The 17,389-nt window shown below is 38.0% G+C and overlaps 1 protein-coding gene across 2 annotated transcripts in view; it reads left to right on the top strand.

The window, feature by feature from the left end:
* The window catches only part of LOC121816013 (UDP-glucuronosyltransferase 2B18-like), a 31,160-nt gene extending 14,664 nt beyond the window's left edge, over positions 1–16,496 (top strand). For both annotated transcript variants that reach the window (XM_042251470.2, XM_042251469.1), the window contains 3 exons: positions 2,340–2,427; positions 3,288–3,507; positions 15,837–16,496. In XM_042251470.2, the coding sequence (XP_042107404.1) occupies positions 2,340–2,427; positions 3,288–3,507; positions 15,837–16,116 (588 nt within the window). In that variant the 3' untranslated portion in view covers positions 16,117–16,496. The remainder of the gene's footprint in view (positions 1–2,339; positions 2,428–3,287; positions 3,508–15,836) is intronic.
* The last annotated feature ends 893 nt before the right edge of the window (positions 16,497–17,389 follow it).

The raw sequence follows: 17,389 nt of genomic DNA, 5'->3' as shown, positions 1-17,389 counted from the left end.
CGCTGCCTCCTGTACAATGTTACACACCTCTATACACAGTTCTTCAGGCACTCTGTATATCAGATATACTCCCTTAAATCTATTCATCACCTCCACTGTGTAATTATATGGGACTTGATTTCTGTTCTACCTGAATGGCTTAGCGGTTTTCCCCGCTTTCAATTTAAGTCTTTCTTTAATTCAAATCTGAATTTTGCACTCAGGTGCTCATGATCGGAACCACAGTCACTCCAGGTCTTGTTTTGCTGACTGTATAGAGCGTCTATCTTTGGCTGTAAAGAATATAATTAATCTGATTTCAGTATTGACCATCTGGTGATGTCCATGTATAGAGTCATCAGTTGTTGGAAAAAGATGTTTACTATGACCAGTGTGTTCTCTTAACTAAAGTCTGTTAGCTTTTGCCTGCTTCTTTTAGTACTACAAGGCCAAACTTGCCTCTTATCCTAGGTGTCTCTTGACTTCTTACTTTTACATTCCTATCCCCTTGATGAAAAGACTTCTTCTTCTTTTTTTTTTTTTTACTGTTAATTCTAGAAGGTCTTGTAGGTCTTACTGAAATCAATCAACTTCAGCTTCTTCAGCATTAGTGATTGGGGCACAGACTTGGATTGCTGTGATGTTGAATGGTTTACCTTGGAAATGAACCAAGATCATTCTGTGTTTTTTGAGATTGCACCCAAGCACTGCATTTCAGACCTTTTTGTTAACTGTGAGGCTACTCCATTTCTTCTAAGGGATTCTTAACCACAGTAGTAGATATAATGGTCATCTGAATTAAATTCATTGAACTTGACCATTTTAGTTCATGGATTCCTAAGATGTTGATATTTACTCTTGCCATATCCTGCTTGACCATGTCCACCTACCTTGATTTCATTGGCCTCACATTCCAGGATCCTATGTTATTTACAGCATCAGACTTTCACCACCAGACACATCCACAACTAAGCATCATTTCTTCATTGGCCCAGTCACTTCATTCTTTCTGGAACTATTAGTAATTGCCCTCCACTCATCCTCAACAGCATATTGGATACCTTCTGACCTGGAGAACTCATCTTCCAGTGTCATATATTTTGTCTTTCCATACTGTTCATGTGGTTCTTATGGCACAAATACTGGAGTAGTTGTCCATTCCCTCCTCCAGTGGACCACAGTTTGTCAGAACACTCTGCTATGACCCATCTGCCCTTGGGTAGCCGTGCAGAGCATGGCTCATAGCTTCATTGAGTTACACAAGCCACTTTACCATGACAAGGCTGTGATCTATGAAGGGGATTAATAAATTATAAATAAGCCAAAATATTTATCTTAGGTGATTGACTGCATACGTTTTCTTCTTTGTAATCAAAACGTGTAAAATTCTAATAAAATAATTTCCCATTTTAACTACTTGATATAAGTAAACTCTTTTATAGCAGTCAAAAATAAATCAGTGAATACTGACTTTTGAAAATGAGCACTAGCATATAAAGAAAGCAAATGAATATGTAGCTTATGTGCAATCTGCCACTGACTTATTGTATTAGAAATAAAACCACTTATCCATGAAAGAAAAGCTATGACTAGTCTAGACAGTGCATTAAAAAGCAAAGACAGCACTTTCCTGGACAAGTCCATATAGTCAAAGCTATGGTTTTTTAGTAGTCATGTATGGATGTGAGAGTTGGACCATAAAGAAGGCTGAGTGCCAAAAAATTGATGCTTTTGAATTGTGGTGTTGGAGAAGACTCTTGAGAGTCCCCTGGACAGCAGGATCAAACTGGTCGATCCTAACTTAATTAACTTTGAATATTCGTTGGAAGGACTGATGCTAGAGCTGAAGCTCCAATACCCTTGGCCACCTGATGCAAAGAGATGACTCATTGAAAAAGACCTTGATGCTGAGAAAGATTAAGGGCAGGAGGGAAAGGGAGTGACAGAGGATGTGTTGCTTGGATAGCAACACCGAATCAATGCATATGAATATGAGCAACTTCTGAGAGATAGTGAAGGACAGGGAAGCCGAGCATGCTGCACTCCATGGAGTGCAAAGAGTTGGACACAACTTAGTGACTGTAAAGCAACAACAAAGCAGTTTTTTTTCTTTTAATATTTGAATTGTTCATTGAAAATCTCACTTGTCTCTGCCATCATGTGAACATAATTAATACATCAAACATAGGTATTCCTATTTATGTCTTTGTATTACTAGTTACCATTACTTCATATGTCTTCATTTCCTTACATGTCATCTGGAAGGCATGTAATTATATGTATCTTAGTCAATTTAGAAAGTATTAGTATAACTTTGAAGTTCAACTCATAAAATAAAGTATTTCCTTTACTTTTAACAGGTGCTATGGAGATATGATGGCAAAAAACCAGATAACTTAGGACCCAACACCCGGTTGTATAAATGGCTTCCCCAGAATGACCTTCTTGGTGAGACTTGTCACAACAAATATGAAAACATGAGTAACAGCTGAGCAGAGTGAGAGTGCTTCAACAGGAAACACACTTACAAAGCAATTATTAAAACACTGAAAAGGAAAACTTGACTACTTTATTATAATTTTCTTTGCTATGAGAAAAAAAGGAGAACACATAATAGTTGTCAGTTTATTCTACATAGTCACATCCCTCACAGCCAGAATCTTTACTTCAGCTGTAATTACTTCTCACAGTGAACTTTTCAATGATTTCCTGGATTGTTGTTCTGTCTCTGAATTCTTTCCTTATACTTATCATTTCCATTCTGTAGAGGTATGTTATATGCTACTAAAAAGACGAACTATTCTGCCATTACCAATGACTCTCAATTTCCTATTAAAAAAAACACACAATCATTTTTGTGAAGCAATAACACACTTCATGATAAAATTTAGCTTTTCCTTCCTCTGGTTCCAGTGCCACTACCATTATCCTTCTTTTCCCCTGACACCATTCCTATCAAACTAAATGACTTCACTATATCTTTAGGTGAATAAATTCTGGCATGCCCTCCTCTTTCTTTGCACATGTGGTTTCTTTCACCCAGAATGGTCCTTCAAGTTGTTCACCTGCCAATCCTGGATTCATTTGTGATATTCAAGTGACTCAGCACTTCTTTCACAAAATCTTCATTTACCCCTTCAGCAGACATAGCTGTTTCTTCCCTGAGTTCTGAAAGCAAGTTAAAAGCACTTTCAATATACATAATAATGTTATCTGAAAGATACTGCTTCTTCCAGTGCCTTATAATACCCATTTCTCATTTTACTCTGTTATAATTAATAATCTTCCTGAAATTCACTCAATCCTAGGCCATCCAAAAACCAAAGCCTTTATAACTCATGGTGGAAGTAATGGTGTTTATGAGGCCATCTATCATGGGATCCCTATGGTGGGCACTCCTTTGTTTGCTGATCAAGCTGATAACATCGCTCGAATGAAATCCAAGGGAACAGCTGTCAGGTTGGACTTGGAAACAATGTCAACAAGAGATTTGCTCGATGCACTGAAGGAAGTCATTAATAATCCTTCGTGAGTATATATATATATATATTTTTTTTTTTTTTCTTTACTAGCCAATCTTTCTAGGGAAGTTCGCATCTGAAGGCGAGGGAGGCAGCCATGAGTCTCCACATAAGCACAATGAGGTGTAAGATTTGCTCAATGTTTTGAAAACAGACAAAAATAACGGGTTGTGAATGTCACATTAAGTTTTTTTCATGGTTTTATGGAAAAGGTTTGTCAGCGTTTTAAAGATAGTGGAGAAATTTTGAAAACTAAATCATTAGAATAAGAAGAACCATTGAAATTCTAATGGATTGAGAAGCATTAAGAACAAAGTTATTGTAGGCAACCATGAACAATATGGATACTCATCTGCCCACTTTACTCATTCAGCGTATGAACTTGTCAAATTTTTTTTTTAATTTTTACTTTATTTTACTTTACAATACTGTATTGGTTTTGCCATACATTGACATGAATCCACCACTGGTATACATGCATTCCCAAACATGAACCCCTCTCCCACCTCCCTCCCCATAACATCTCTCTAGGTCATCACCATGCACCATCCCCAAGCATGCTGTATCCTGCTTTGGACATAGACTGGCGATTCGATTCTTACATGACAGTACACATGTTACAATGCCATTCTCCCAAATCATCCCACCCTCTCCCTCTCCCTCTGAGTCCAAAAGTCTGTTATACACATCTGTGTCTTTTTTCCTGTCTTGCATACAGGGTCGTCATTGCCATCTTCCTAAATTCCATATATATGTGTTAGTATACTGTACTGGTGTTTTTCTTTCTGGCTTACTTCACTCTGTACAATCGGCTCCAGTTTCATCCATCTCATCAGAACTAATTCAAATGTATTCTTTTAATGGCTCAGTAATACTCCATTGTGTATATGTACCCCAGCTTTCTTATCCATTCATCTGCTGATGGACATCTAGGTTGTTTCCTTGTCCTGGCTATTATAAACAGTGCTGCGATGAACATTGGGGTACATGTGTCTCTTTCAATTCTGGTTTCCTCGGTGTGTATGCCCAGCAGTGGGAGTGCTGGGTCATAAGGCAGTTCCATTTGCAATTTTTTAAGGAATCTCCACACTGTTCTCCATAGTGGATGTACTAGTTTGCATTCCCACCAACAGTGTAGGAGGGTTCCCTTTTCTCCACACCCTCTCCAGCATTTATTGTTTGCAGATTTTTGGATCCCAGACATTCTGACTGGTGTGAAGTGGTACCTCATTGTGGTTTTGATTTGCACTTCTCTAATAATGAGTGATGTTGAGCATCTTTTCATGTGTTTGTTAGCCATCCGTATGTCTTCTTTGGAGAAATGTCTATTTAGTTCTTTGGCCCATTTTTTGATTGGGTCGTTTATTTTTCTGGAATTGAGCTGCAGGAGTTGCTTGTATATTTTTGAGATTAGTTGTTTGTCAGTTGCTTCATTTGCTATTATTTTCTCCCATTCAGAAGGCTGTCTTTTCACCTTGCTTATATTTTCCTTTGTTGTGCAGAAGCTTTTAATTTTAATTAGATCTGATTTGTTTATTTTTGCTTTTATTTCCAGTATTCTGGGAGGTGGATCATAGGGGATTCTGCTGTGATTTATGTCTGAGAGTGTTTTGCCTATATTCTCCTCTAGGAGTTTTATTGTTTCTGGTCTTACATTTAGATCTTTAATCCATTTTGAGTTTATTTTTGTGTATGGTGTTAGAAAGTGATCTAGTTTCATTCTTTTACAAGTGCTTGACCAGTTTTCCCAGCACCACTTGTTAAAGAGATTGTCTTTACTCCATTGTATATTCTTGCCTCCTTTGTCAAAGATAAGGTGTCCATATGTGTGTGGATTTATCTCTGGACTCTCTATTTTCTACCATTGATCTATATTTCTGCCTTTGTGCCAGTACCATGCTGTCTTGATGACTGTGGCTTTGTAGTAGAGCCTGAAGTCAGGCAAGTTGATTCCTCCAGTTCCATTCTTTCTCAGGATTGCTTTGGCTATTTGAGGTTTTTTGTATTTCCATACAAATCTTGAAATGATTTGTTCTAGTTCTGTGAAAATGTGGCTGGTAGCTTGATAGAGATTGCATTGAGTTTGTAAATTGCTTTGGGTAGTATGCTCATTTTCACTATATTGATTCTTCCACTCTATGAACATGGTATATTTCTCCATCTATTAGTGTCCTCTTTGATTTCTTTCATCAGGGTTTTATAGTTTTCTATATATAGGTCTTTAGTTTCTTTTTTAATTAATTTATTTATTTTTTAATTTTAAAATCTTTAATTCTTACATGCCATCCCAAGCATGACCGCCCCTCCCACCTCCCTCCCCACAACATCTCTCTGGGTCATCCCCATGCACCCGCCCCCCAAGCATGCTGCACCCTATGTCAGACATGGACTGGCGATTCAATTCTTACATGATAGTATACATGTTAGAATTCCCATTCTCCCAAATCATCCCACCCTCTCCCTCTCCCTCTGAGTCCAAAAGTCCATTATACACATCTGTGTCTTTTTCCTGTCTTGCATACAGGGTCGTCATTGCCATCTTCCTAAATTCCATATATATGTGTTAGTACACTGTATTGGTGTTTTTCTTTCTGGCTTACTTCACTCTGTATAATTGGCTCCAGTTTCATCCATCTCATCAGAACTGATTCAAATGAATTCTTTTTAACGGCTGAGTAATACTCCATTGTGTATATGTACCACAGCTTTCTTATCCATTCATCTGCTGATGGACATCTAGGTTGTTTCCATGTCCTGGCTATTATAAACAGTGCTGCGATGAACATTGGGGTACATGTGTCTCTTTCAATTCTGGTTTCCTCGGTGTGTATGCCCAGAAGTGGGATTGCTGGGTCATAAGGGAGTTCTATTTGCAATTTTTAAGGAATCTCCACACTGTTCTCCATAGTGGCTGTACTAGTTTGCATTCCCACCAACAGTGTAGGAGGGTTCCCTTTTCTCCACACCCTCTCCAGCGTTTATTGCTTGCAGATTTTTGTATCGCAGCCATTCTGACTGGTGTGAAGTGGTACCTCATTGTGGTTTTGATTTGCATTTCTCTAATAATGAGTGATGTTGAGCATCTTTTCATGTGTTTGTTAGCCATCCGTATGTCTTCTTTGGAGAAATGTCTATTTAGTTCTTTGGCCCATTTTTGATTGGGTTGTTTATTTTCTGGAGTTGAGCTGCATAAGTTGCTTGTATATTTTTGAGATTAGTTGTTTGTCAGTTGCTTCATTTGCTATTATTTTCTCCCATTCAGAAGGCTGTCTTTTCATCTTGCTTATATTTTCCTTTGTTGTGCAGAAGCTTTTTATTTTAATTAGATCCCATTTGTTTATTTTTGCTTTTATTTCCAGAATTCTGAGAGGTGGATCGTAGAGGATCCTGCTGTGATTTATGTCGGAGAGTGTTTTGCCTATATTCTTCTCTAGGAGTTTTATAGTTTCTGATCTTACGTTTAGATCTTTAATCCATTTTGAGTTTATTTTTGTGTACGGTGTTAGAAAGTGATCTAGTTTCATTCTTTTACAAGTGGTTGACCAGTTTTCCCAGCACCACTTGTTAAAGAGATTGTCTTTACTCCATTGTATATTCTTGCCTCCTTTGTCAAAGATAAGGTGTCCATATGTGTGTGGATTTATCTCTGAGCTTGCTATTTTGTTCCATTGATCTATGTGTCTGTCTTTGTGCCAGTACCATACTGTCTTGATGACTGTGGCTTTGTAGTAGAGCCTGAAGTCAGGCAAGTTGTTTCCTCCAGTTCCATTCTTCTTTCTCAAGATTGCTTGGCTATTCAAGGTTTTTTGTATTTCCATACAAATCTTGAAATTATTTGTTCTAGTTCTGTGAAAATGTGGCTGGTAGCTTGATAGGGATTGCATTGAATTTGTAAATTGCTTTGGGTCGTATACTCATTTTCACTATATTGATTCTTCCGATCCATGAACATGGTATATTTCTCCATCTATTAGTGTCCTGTTTGATTTCTTTCATCAGTGTTTTATAGTTTTCTATATATAGGTCTTTAGTTTCTTTAGGTAGATATATTCCTAAGTATTTTATTCTTTTCGTTGCAATGGTGAATGGAATGTTTCCTTACTTTCTTTTTCTACTTTCTCATTCTTAGTGTATAGGAATGCAAGGGATTTCTATGTGTTGATTTTATATCCTGCAACTTTACTATATTCATTGATTAGCTCTAGTAATTTTTCTGGTGGAGTCTTTAGGGTTTTCTATGTAGAGGATCATGTCATCTGCAAACAGTGAAAGTTTTACTTCTTCTTTTCCAGTTCGGATTCCTTTTATTTCTTTTTCTGCTCTGATTGCTGTGGCCAATACTTCCAGAACTATGTTGAATAGTAGCGGTGAAATTGGGCACCCTTGTCTTGTTCCTGACTTTAGGGAAATGCTTCCAATTTTTCACCATTGAGGATAATGTTTGCTGTGGGTTTGTCATAGATAGCTTTTATTATGTTGAGGTATGTTCCTTCTATTCCTGCTTTCTGGAGAGTTTTTATCATAAATGGATGTTGAATTTTGTCAAAGGCCTTCTCTGCATCTATTGAGATAATCATATGGCTTTTATTTTTCAATTTGTTAATGTGGTGAATTACATTGATTGATTTGTGGATATTGAAGAATCCTTGCATCCCTGGGATAAAGCGTACTTGGTCATGGTGTATGATCTTTTCAATGTGTTGTTGGATTCTGATTGCTTGAATTTTGTTGAGGATTTTTGCATCTATGTTCGTCAGTGATATTGGCCTGTAGTTTTCTTTTTTTGTAGTATCTTTGTCAGGTTTTGGTATTAGGGTGATGGTGGCCTCATAGAATGAGTTTGGAAGTTTACCTTCCTCTGCAATTTTCTGGAAGAGTTGGAGTAGGATAGGTGTTAGCTCTTCTCGAAATTTTTGGTAGAATTCAGCTGTGAAGCCGTCTGGACCTGGGCTTTTGTTTGCTGGAAGATTTCTGATTACAGTTTCAATTTCTGTGCTTGTGATGGGTCTGTTAAGATTTTCTATTTCTTTCTGGTTCAGTTTTGGAAAATTGTGCTTTTCTAAGAATTTGTCCATTTCTTCCACGTTGTCCATTTTATTGGTGTATAACTGCTGATAGTAGCCTCTTATGATCCTTTGTATTTCTGTGTTGTCTGTTGTGATCTCTCCATTTTCATTTCTAATTTTATTGATTTGATTTTTCTCTTTGCTTCTTGATGAGTCTGGCTAATGGTTTGTCAATTTTATTTATCCTTTCAAAGAACCAGCTTTTTGGCTTTGTTGATTTTTGCTCTGGTCTCTTTTGTTTCTTTTGCATTTATTTCTGCCCTAATTTTTAAGATTTCTTTCCTTCTACTAACTCTGGGGTTCTCCAATTCTTCCTTTTCTAGTTGCTTTAGGTGTAGAGGTAGGTTATTTATTTGACTTTTTCTTGTTTCTTGAGGTACGCCTGTATTGCTATGAACTTTCCTCTTAGCACTGCTTTTATAGTGTCCCACAGGTTTTGGGTTGTTGTGTTTTCATTTCCATTAATTTCTATGCATATTTTGATTTCTTTTTGATTTCTTCTGTGATTTGTTGGTTATTCAGATGTGTGTTGTTCAACCTCCATATGCTGGAATTTTTAATAGTTTTTCTGCTGTAATTGAGATCTAATCTTAATGCATTATGGTCAGAAAAGATGCTTGGAATGATTTCGATTTTTTGAATTTTTCAAGTTTAGATTTATGGCCCAGGATGTGATCTATCCTGGAGAATGTTCCCATGAGCACTTGAGTAAAAGGTGAAATTCATTGTTTTGGGGTGAAATGTCTTTAGATATCAATTAGGTCTAACTGGTCTAATGTATCATTTAAAGTTTGTGTTTCTTTGTTAATTTTCTGTTTAGTTTATCTGTCCATAGGTGTGAGTGGGATATTAAAGTCTCCCACTATTATTGTGTTATTGTTGATTTCCCTTTCATACTTGTTAGCGTTTGTCTTACATACTGCGGTGCTCCTATATTGGGTGCATATATATTTATAATTGTTATATCTTCTTCTTGGATTGATCCTTTGATCATTATGTAGTGGCCTTCTTTGTCTCTTTTCACAGCCTTTGTTTTAAAGTCTATTTTATCGGATATGAGTATTGCCACTCCTGCTTTCTGTTGGTCTCTATTTGCATGGTACATCTTTTTCCAGCCCTTCACTTTCAGTCTGTATGTATCCCTTGTTTTGAGGTGGGTCTCTTGTAAGCAGCATACAGAGGGGTCTTGTTTTTGTATCCATTCGGCCAGTCTTTGCCATTTGGTTGGGACATTGAACCCATTTACGTTTAAGGTAATTATTGATAAGTATGATCCCGTTACCATTTACTTTATTGTTTTGGGTTCGGGTTTATACACCCTTTTGTGTTTCCTGTCTAGAGAATATCCTTTAGAATTTGTTGGAGAGCTGGTTTGGTGGTGCTGAATTCTCTCAGCTTTTGCTTGTCTGTAAAGCTTCTGATTTCTCCTTCGTATTTGAATGAGATCCTTGCTGGGTACAGTAATCTGGGCTGTAGGTTATTTTCTTTCATCACTTTAAGTATGTCTTGCCATTCCCTCCTGGCCTGAAGAGTTTCTATTGAAAATCAGCTGTTATCCTTATGGGAATCCCCTTGTGTGTTATTAATTGTTTTTCCTTGCTGCTTTTAATATTTATTCTTTGTGTTTGATCTTTGTTAATTTGATTAATATGTGTCCTGGGGTGTTTCGCCTTGGGTTTATCCTATTTGGAACTCTCTGGGTTTCTTGGACTTGGGTGATTATTTCCTTCCCCATTTTAGGAAGTTTTCAACTATTATCTCCTCAAGGATTTTCTCATGGTCTTTCTTTTGTCTTCTTCTTCTGGAACTCCTATAATTCGAATGTTGGAGCGTTTCATATTGTCCTGGAGGTCTCTGAGATTGTCCTCGTTTCTTTTCATTCATTTTTCTTGTTTCCTCTCTGATTCATTTATTTCTACCATTCTATCTTCTATTTCACTAATCCTATCTTCTGCCTCCGTTATTCTGCTATTTGTTGCCTCCAGAGTGTTTCTGATCTCATTTATTGCATTATTCATTATATATTGACTCTTTTTTATTTCTTCTAGGTCCTTGTTAAACCTTTCTTGCATTTTCTCAATCCTTGTCTCTAGGCTATTTCTCTGTGATTCCATTTTGATTTCAAGATTTTGGATCATTTTCACTATCAATATTCAGAATTCTTTCTCAGGTAGATTCCCTACCTCTTCCTCTTTGGTTTGGTTTGGTGGGCAACTCTCCTGTTCCTTTACCTGCTGAGTATTCCTCTGTCTCTTCATCATGGTTATATTGCTGCGTTTGGGGTGGCCTTTTTGTATTCTGGGAATTTGTGGAGTTCTCTTTATTATGGAGCTTCCTCACTGTGGGTGGAGTTGCATCAGTGGCTTGTCTAGGTTTCCTGGATAGGGAGGCTTGTGTTGGAGTTCTGGTGGGTGGAGCTGGGTTTCTTCTTTCTGGAGTGCAGTGGAGTGACCAGTAATGGGTTATGAGACGTCAAAGGTTTTGGAGTAACTTTGAACTGCCTGTATATTGAAGCTCAGGTGTGTGTTCCTGTATTGCTTGAGAATTTGCGTGGTATGTTTTGTTCTGGAACTTGTTGGTCCTTGGGTGGAGCTTGGTTTCAGTGTAGGTATGGAGGCATTTGATGAGCTCCTGTTGCTTAATGTTCCCTGAATTCAGGAGTTCTCTGATGTTTTCAGGCTTTGGACTTAAGCCTCCTGTTTCTGGTTTTCTGTTTTATTTTACAGTAGCCTCTAGACTTCTCCATCTATATAGCACCGATGATAAAACATCTAGGTTAAAGATGAAAAGTTTCTCCACATTGAGGGACACCCAGAGAGGTTCACTGAGTGACAAGAAGAGAAGAGGGAGGGGGTAGTTAGAGGTGACTGGAATGAGATGCGGTGAGATCAAAAGAGGAGAGAGCAAGCTAGCCAGTAGTCACTTCCTTATGTGCGTTCCATAGTCTTTACCGCTCAGATGTATTTACAGAGTTATACAGGGAAGAGGAGAGGGAGGAAGTAGATAGAGGTGGCCAGGAGGATAAGAGAGAGGAATGAGAAGGAGAGAGACAAATCCTTCCAGTAACCAGTTCCTTAGGTGTTCTCCACCATCTGGAACACACAGGGATTCACAGAGTTGGATAGAGAAGAGATGGGGAGAAAAGAGACAGAGGCCACCTGGTGGAGAAAAGGAGAGTCCAAAGGAGGAGAGAGTGGTCAAGCCAGTAATCTCGGTCTCAGGTGAAATTGGGTAGTGAAGTTTGGGTTTTTAAATGTACAAAATTGACAACAAAAACCAAAGAGCAAAGATTAAAAATCTAGAGTAGAGGTAGGATTTTCAAAAATACAATATTAAAGAAAAGAAGCAGAATGAAAAGGAAAAAGGAAAAAAGGAAAGATTAAAAAAGGCACAAGAATTATTTAAAAAAAAACAACACCAACAACCACCCAAAGACTATATATGGTGTTTGCCTTAAAAAAAAAAAAGAGTCATTTTTTTAATAGTAATAATAGGTTATAGAAATAAAAATTAGAGGAGAAATAGAAGACAACTATAAAAAAAAAGTTAGAAAAAAAAGGAATGATTTTAAAAATAGTAAAAATATATCTAGCCCTTCTCTGATGTTGTGGGCAGTGTGGGGTCACTTCCAAGGCGGTTCCGTCTGTTTAGCTTCTTCTGTTTGCTGGTTTTTTAGGCTCCCTAGTTCGGTCGTGCTGTGGGGAGTGGGGATGCTGCAAACAAATAGCGCTGTCGTGTGCACACAGTGTCTCAGCCCCGCTGGACCTGTCCCTTCTCATGGCGTACAAACCGCTCTGTCTCTACAATGCTCAGCCAGGAACCTTCTAGGGCCGGTCCTAGGCTGCGTGCACTTCCCCAGTCTAAGCCGCTCTGGTTCCGTGCTCAGGTAGCCCTCAGAGGCACAGATTCGGTTGGGACTGCATTTTGTGCCCTTCCCGGGTGCGAGTAGCTCAGGAGTTTGGAGAGCGCAATCACTGCGACTTGTCGCCTTTTCTGCCTCTGCTGCTCAGTTTTCTGGGTGGACTGCTGGCGCCCCTTGTGAGGCAGATGGTGACTGTCAAGCACCCCCAGAAGTTGTAGCAAAGAAGCCTGCTTGCAGTTTGGCAAGTGAAGTCTCTCTGGGTCTGCAATTGCCACTTTCCAGCCCTTACGGCTCTGGCTGCCTGTCCCCGGCAGGGATGGTGTGCAGCCAGCTTTTTCCATTCCGTCCTTTGTTCTGTGCTCGGTCCTGGTGCTGTCTTATGTTCGAGCTTTTCGTGGTAGCTATCCCACAGTCTGGTTTGCTAGCCCAAGTTAGATCGTTCTGGTTGCGAGTGGGTGTTCCTGCCCGATTCTTACAAAGCACTGCAGCCCGTGACGCGCTTCTCTGCCCTGCCCCCACTTCCTAGTGGCGGATGCAGGCGTCTGTGCTGCTTTTCCCTGGGGGAGTTACTGGTGGGCTTGTAATCTCTTGGTTTTAATTATTTATTTATTTTTCCCTTCCTGTTATGTTGCCCTCTGTGTTTCCAAGGCTCACCACAGACTCGGCAGGGAGAGTCTTTCCTGGTGTTTGGAAACCTCTCTTCTTAAAATTCCCTTCCCGGGATGGGCTTCCCTTCCCAGGACAGAGCTCCTTCCCCACCTCCTTTGTCTCCTTTTTCATCTTTTATATTTTTTCCTACCTGTTTTTGAAGACAATGGTCTGCTTTTCTGCTTGCCTGATGTCCTCTGCCAGCCTACAGAAGTTCTTTCGTGGAGTTTGCTCGGCATTGAAATGTTCTTTTGAGGAATTTGTGAGGGAGAAAGTGGTCTTCCCATCCTATTCCTCCACCATCTTAGGACCGCCACAAATATTTTAAACTCTTAAAAGATAGTTTATTTTCAGTAAACCACCATGATATAATCCATTTCAAATTCCAATTACATTTACTATTTTCCAAGTTTTCTATGCTAATATTTTGACTCCATCTCTGATAAATGATAAACAGCTATAATTTTCTAACTACCCAGTTTCAAATATGTATATCCTATTTATAAATGTGGGTATATTTTTGTTTTGTTTTGTTTTTTAATTTTTTTACTGTGGTCATTTTGTCTTGTTTGGAAGAATTATAAAATCTAAACATAATTGACTTGGGAAGAATATGTTAATATGAAAAGTGAAAGTGTTGATTTCTCAATTGTATTTGACTCTTTGGGACCCCATAGACTGTATCCCACCAATCCTCAGCCCATGGAATTTTCCAGGCAAGAACATGGGAGTAGGTAGCCACTCCCCTCTCCAGAGGATCTTGCTGACCCAGGGATCAAACCAGGTCTCTGCATTGCAGGCCAATTCTTTACATCTGAGCCAACAGGGAATCCCATATGTTGGGATATTCCTTTTTGTAAAAAATGTTACACAATTTTTACAGCTTATTTTCAATTTACACTAATTACCAAATAGTGGTTAAATTTCCAGTGTTGTATAACACCTCCTTGAGCTTATGTGATTCCCAGTAATTTTGCCTCCTACTCCCCCACCTGTGTGTTTCTACTGCCCCAAATATGGTGTCCAATAGATTGTTCTCTGTATCTGCTAGTCTGTAATAATATTTGATCCCATCATTCATACATGGTAAACAACTAGAATTTTCTAATTTTCTCAATTACAACTATGTAGATACACCTTATAAATGTAAGCATATTCAGAGCTCTTTGATTCGTGCTCATTTTTGTCTTATTTGGAATAGGTAGTTATGTTGGGATATCCCTATTTAAAAAACACATTTTCTGAAAACAGAAACATTTAATTTCCAAATCACTTCAGGATATACATGAATTTCAATGACACAATTATATTAATATCACAAATATGATGTATATATTCCCCATTTTGTCATAATGACTTTGTGAAGGAAGCATTTTGAGAATGTGCCAGTAATGGCAGCAAAATGCATTGTGTTTTATAAGCAGTGTTATTTAAATTTAATTTTAGCACAGCTATTGTCATAAGTGAGCAGCACAAAAAGCACTTTTCTTCTTTTTTTGAAAGAAGCAAATCTTTCTTTTGCTGTTTTTATGTAAATGTACATATCTCTAGTATATTTGTATGCCTTTTTAATTTTTAATAATGTAATGTTGGTGTCAAAAATGAAAATATACTGAATGTTCATGATATGCTACATGTTGTATTTAGTAAAACAGTGTTACTTTACACATTTTAAGTAACTTCTTTATTGTAGTCTATTCCTCTTGTATTAAATATATATTTCCAGGATTACTGCAGTCTTTGCAAAAACCCAGTGCTCCTCCTGTGTTTTTGACAGTAAAGGGAGAAAAGTTACTTCCATTGTTATTACCACACTGCCATGTTATAGCACTTTGTGATTTAAGGTTCATGAGCTATATCTCTTTATTCTTCCTTCTTGGCTATTAGTCTGCCATTATTTCAGTAATAGAAACAAGTGTGTCTGCAATGCCTGAGAGTGAAATGTTGAGCCTTCTCCAGAAGGCTCCTGACAAAGAACCAGAACAACAATACAAGAACCAGAACAACAGTACTAGTAAGGATTCACTGAGTGTCTACTGCATGCTAGGAATGCCTCTAAGAATCAATACAATATTCTCAAAATAATTAGATACTATTCCTAGCCATTTCATATAACAATGAAAAACTGAGAAACAGATTCTATCATAATTGAGCCCTCCAGAGTAAAATTAAAAGTTTAAAAAATAAAAATGTTTTAAAAATGTTAGTAAAATGTTAGTAAAATTAATTTTCTTAAAAACAATCAGAGGAACAGAAAAATTAAAAAGCAGCCAACAAAGTAAGAGTCAGGAATCAAACTGAGTCAATCTACTTCCACACTCTCAACCACCACTTCACTAATGTAAGACCAGCCCTGTCTGGACATGTCTCCAAACCTCATCCCTGATTTACCTGCTATATCTAGATTATAACATTTTGAAATACATCTACCAGGTCTATTAACAATTCTTTATGAGATAATTCAAACTTTGGACAAACATATTACGAATTTCTTTTCTTTTCTTTCCTTTGGGACAGCTTGTTCCATTCTTTAGAATACACAATCTTGTTCTCTCCCATTTTCTTTCTTTTCTTTTGTAGCTTGAAAACTGTGCATTTAAGAATCCTAGCCCATAAGCTAATATCTCAATAATCACCTCGGAGACAATTATCTGTTTTTCTTCCACTCTGTGTTGCACTCTGTTACCATCTGCAAGGAATTTTCACATTTTTATCTATTATAGCTCATTCCATAATGATAACTGTTTGATTTTCCTTCAGCTACAAAGAGAATGTGATGAGATTATCAGCCATTCAACATGATCAGCCTATGAAGCCCTTGGACAGAGCAGTCTTCTGGATCGAGTTTGTCATGCGCCACAAAGGAGCCAAGCACTTGCGGCCAGCTCTCCATGACCTCACCTGGTTCCAGTACCACTCTCTGGATGTCATTGGGTTCCTGCTGGCCTGTGTGGCAACTGCCATATTTGTCATCACAAAGTGTTGTCTATTTTGTTGCTGGAAGTTTGCTAAAACAGGAAAGAAGGGGAAAAGAGACTAGCTGTATCTGAGACTCAGCGCAGGTGTCCCCAACCTCTGAGATCGAATGCCTGATGATCTGAGGTGGAGCTGATGCAATAATAGAAATAAAGTGTGCAATACATGTAATGTGCTTGAATCGTCCCAAAACCATTGCTTCCTATCCCAGTCCATGGAAAAATGGTCTTCCACGAAACTGGTTCCTGGGGCCTAAAAGTTTGGGTACTGCTGCTCTAGCAGTTCTGCCTCATAAGTAGAACTCCTCCATAAAATGATGTGGGTATGTATTGAAATTTATTATTTTAATGCAAAAGTATACTAAAAGATGTGGTTGAATTTAACTGTTTTTCACATGTTGGGTGTAGAAACCAGAGCAATAAAAGTCTATTCACAGTATCCATATTACTTTGTAGATATTCAGAATTTTATCTTCATTTTTGTATAGAATTTTATAGCTTTTCCTTGCTATAGAGATTGTTCAATAATTGGAATTCTTTTGAAAGATTCACCCTTTAATTTTATTAGTGAGACCACTAATAGTTCTTCATTTTTACTGTGCATCCAGCCTCAACAACACTTCTTACCTAAAGCCATGGCAAGACACTTGCCTTCATCCAGTTAAAGTCATTTGCCTTTGGAGTGTTCATGGAATTAGAAATGTAGCAACTGCTACATGCTTCCATCTATAAAACTGAGATATTTGCAAAAATCTTTAATTTCATGACCTAATTCTCTTTTTGTCACCCACCTTTTATTCATCTATTATTTTCACTCCCATAACCAGCTTTTGCTAATGGATATAAGTTTTCAACTGTATGTTAAGAAAATAATTAACTGAACTCTAAAGAGACTTTTGAATTTTCATTCTCTCCAAAGCTACCTGAATATATCTATGATCTTATCTATATCTATATACATATCTAAATCTATGTATATTTTTACAATTCAGGACAGAGCACCACTTAGCTGCTTGCAGATATGATGAGAAATTCAATGGGTTTGTTGACTGAATTATTTACTATTACATTATAATATGAGCTTCCCTGGTAGCTCAGCTGGTAAAGAAACTGCCTGTAATGCAGGAGACCCCGGTTCAATTCCTGGGTTGGAAAGATTCCCCTGGGGAAGGGATAGGCTACCCACTCCAGTATTCTTGGGCTTCCCTGGTGGCTCAGACAGTAAAGAATCTGCCTGCAACATGGGAGACCTGGGTTTGATACCAGGTTGGGAATATCCGCTGGGGAAGAGAATAGCTACCCACTCCAGTACACTGACCTAGAGAATTCCATGGACAG

The sequence above is a fragment of the Ovis aries genome, chromosome 6 (assembly GCF_016772045.2).
Source record: "Ovis aries strain OAR_USU_Benz2616 breed Rambouillet chromosome 6, ARS-UI_Ramb_v3.0, whole genome shotgun sequence".
In the NCBI taxonomy this organism is placed as follows: Eukaryota; Metazoa; Chordata; class Mammalia; order Artiodactyla; family Bovidae; genus Ovis; species Ovis aries.
The sequence above is the reverse complement of the archived record's forward strand: the minus strand, read 5'-3'. Positions and strand labels throughout refer to the sequence as shown.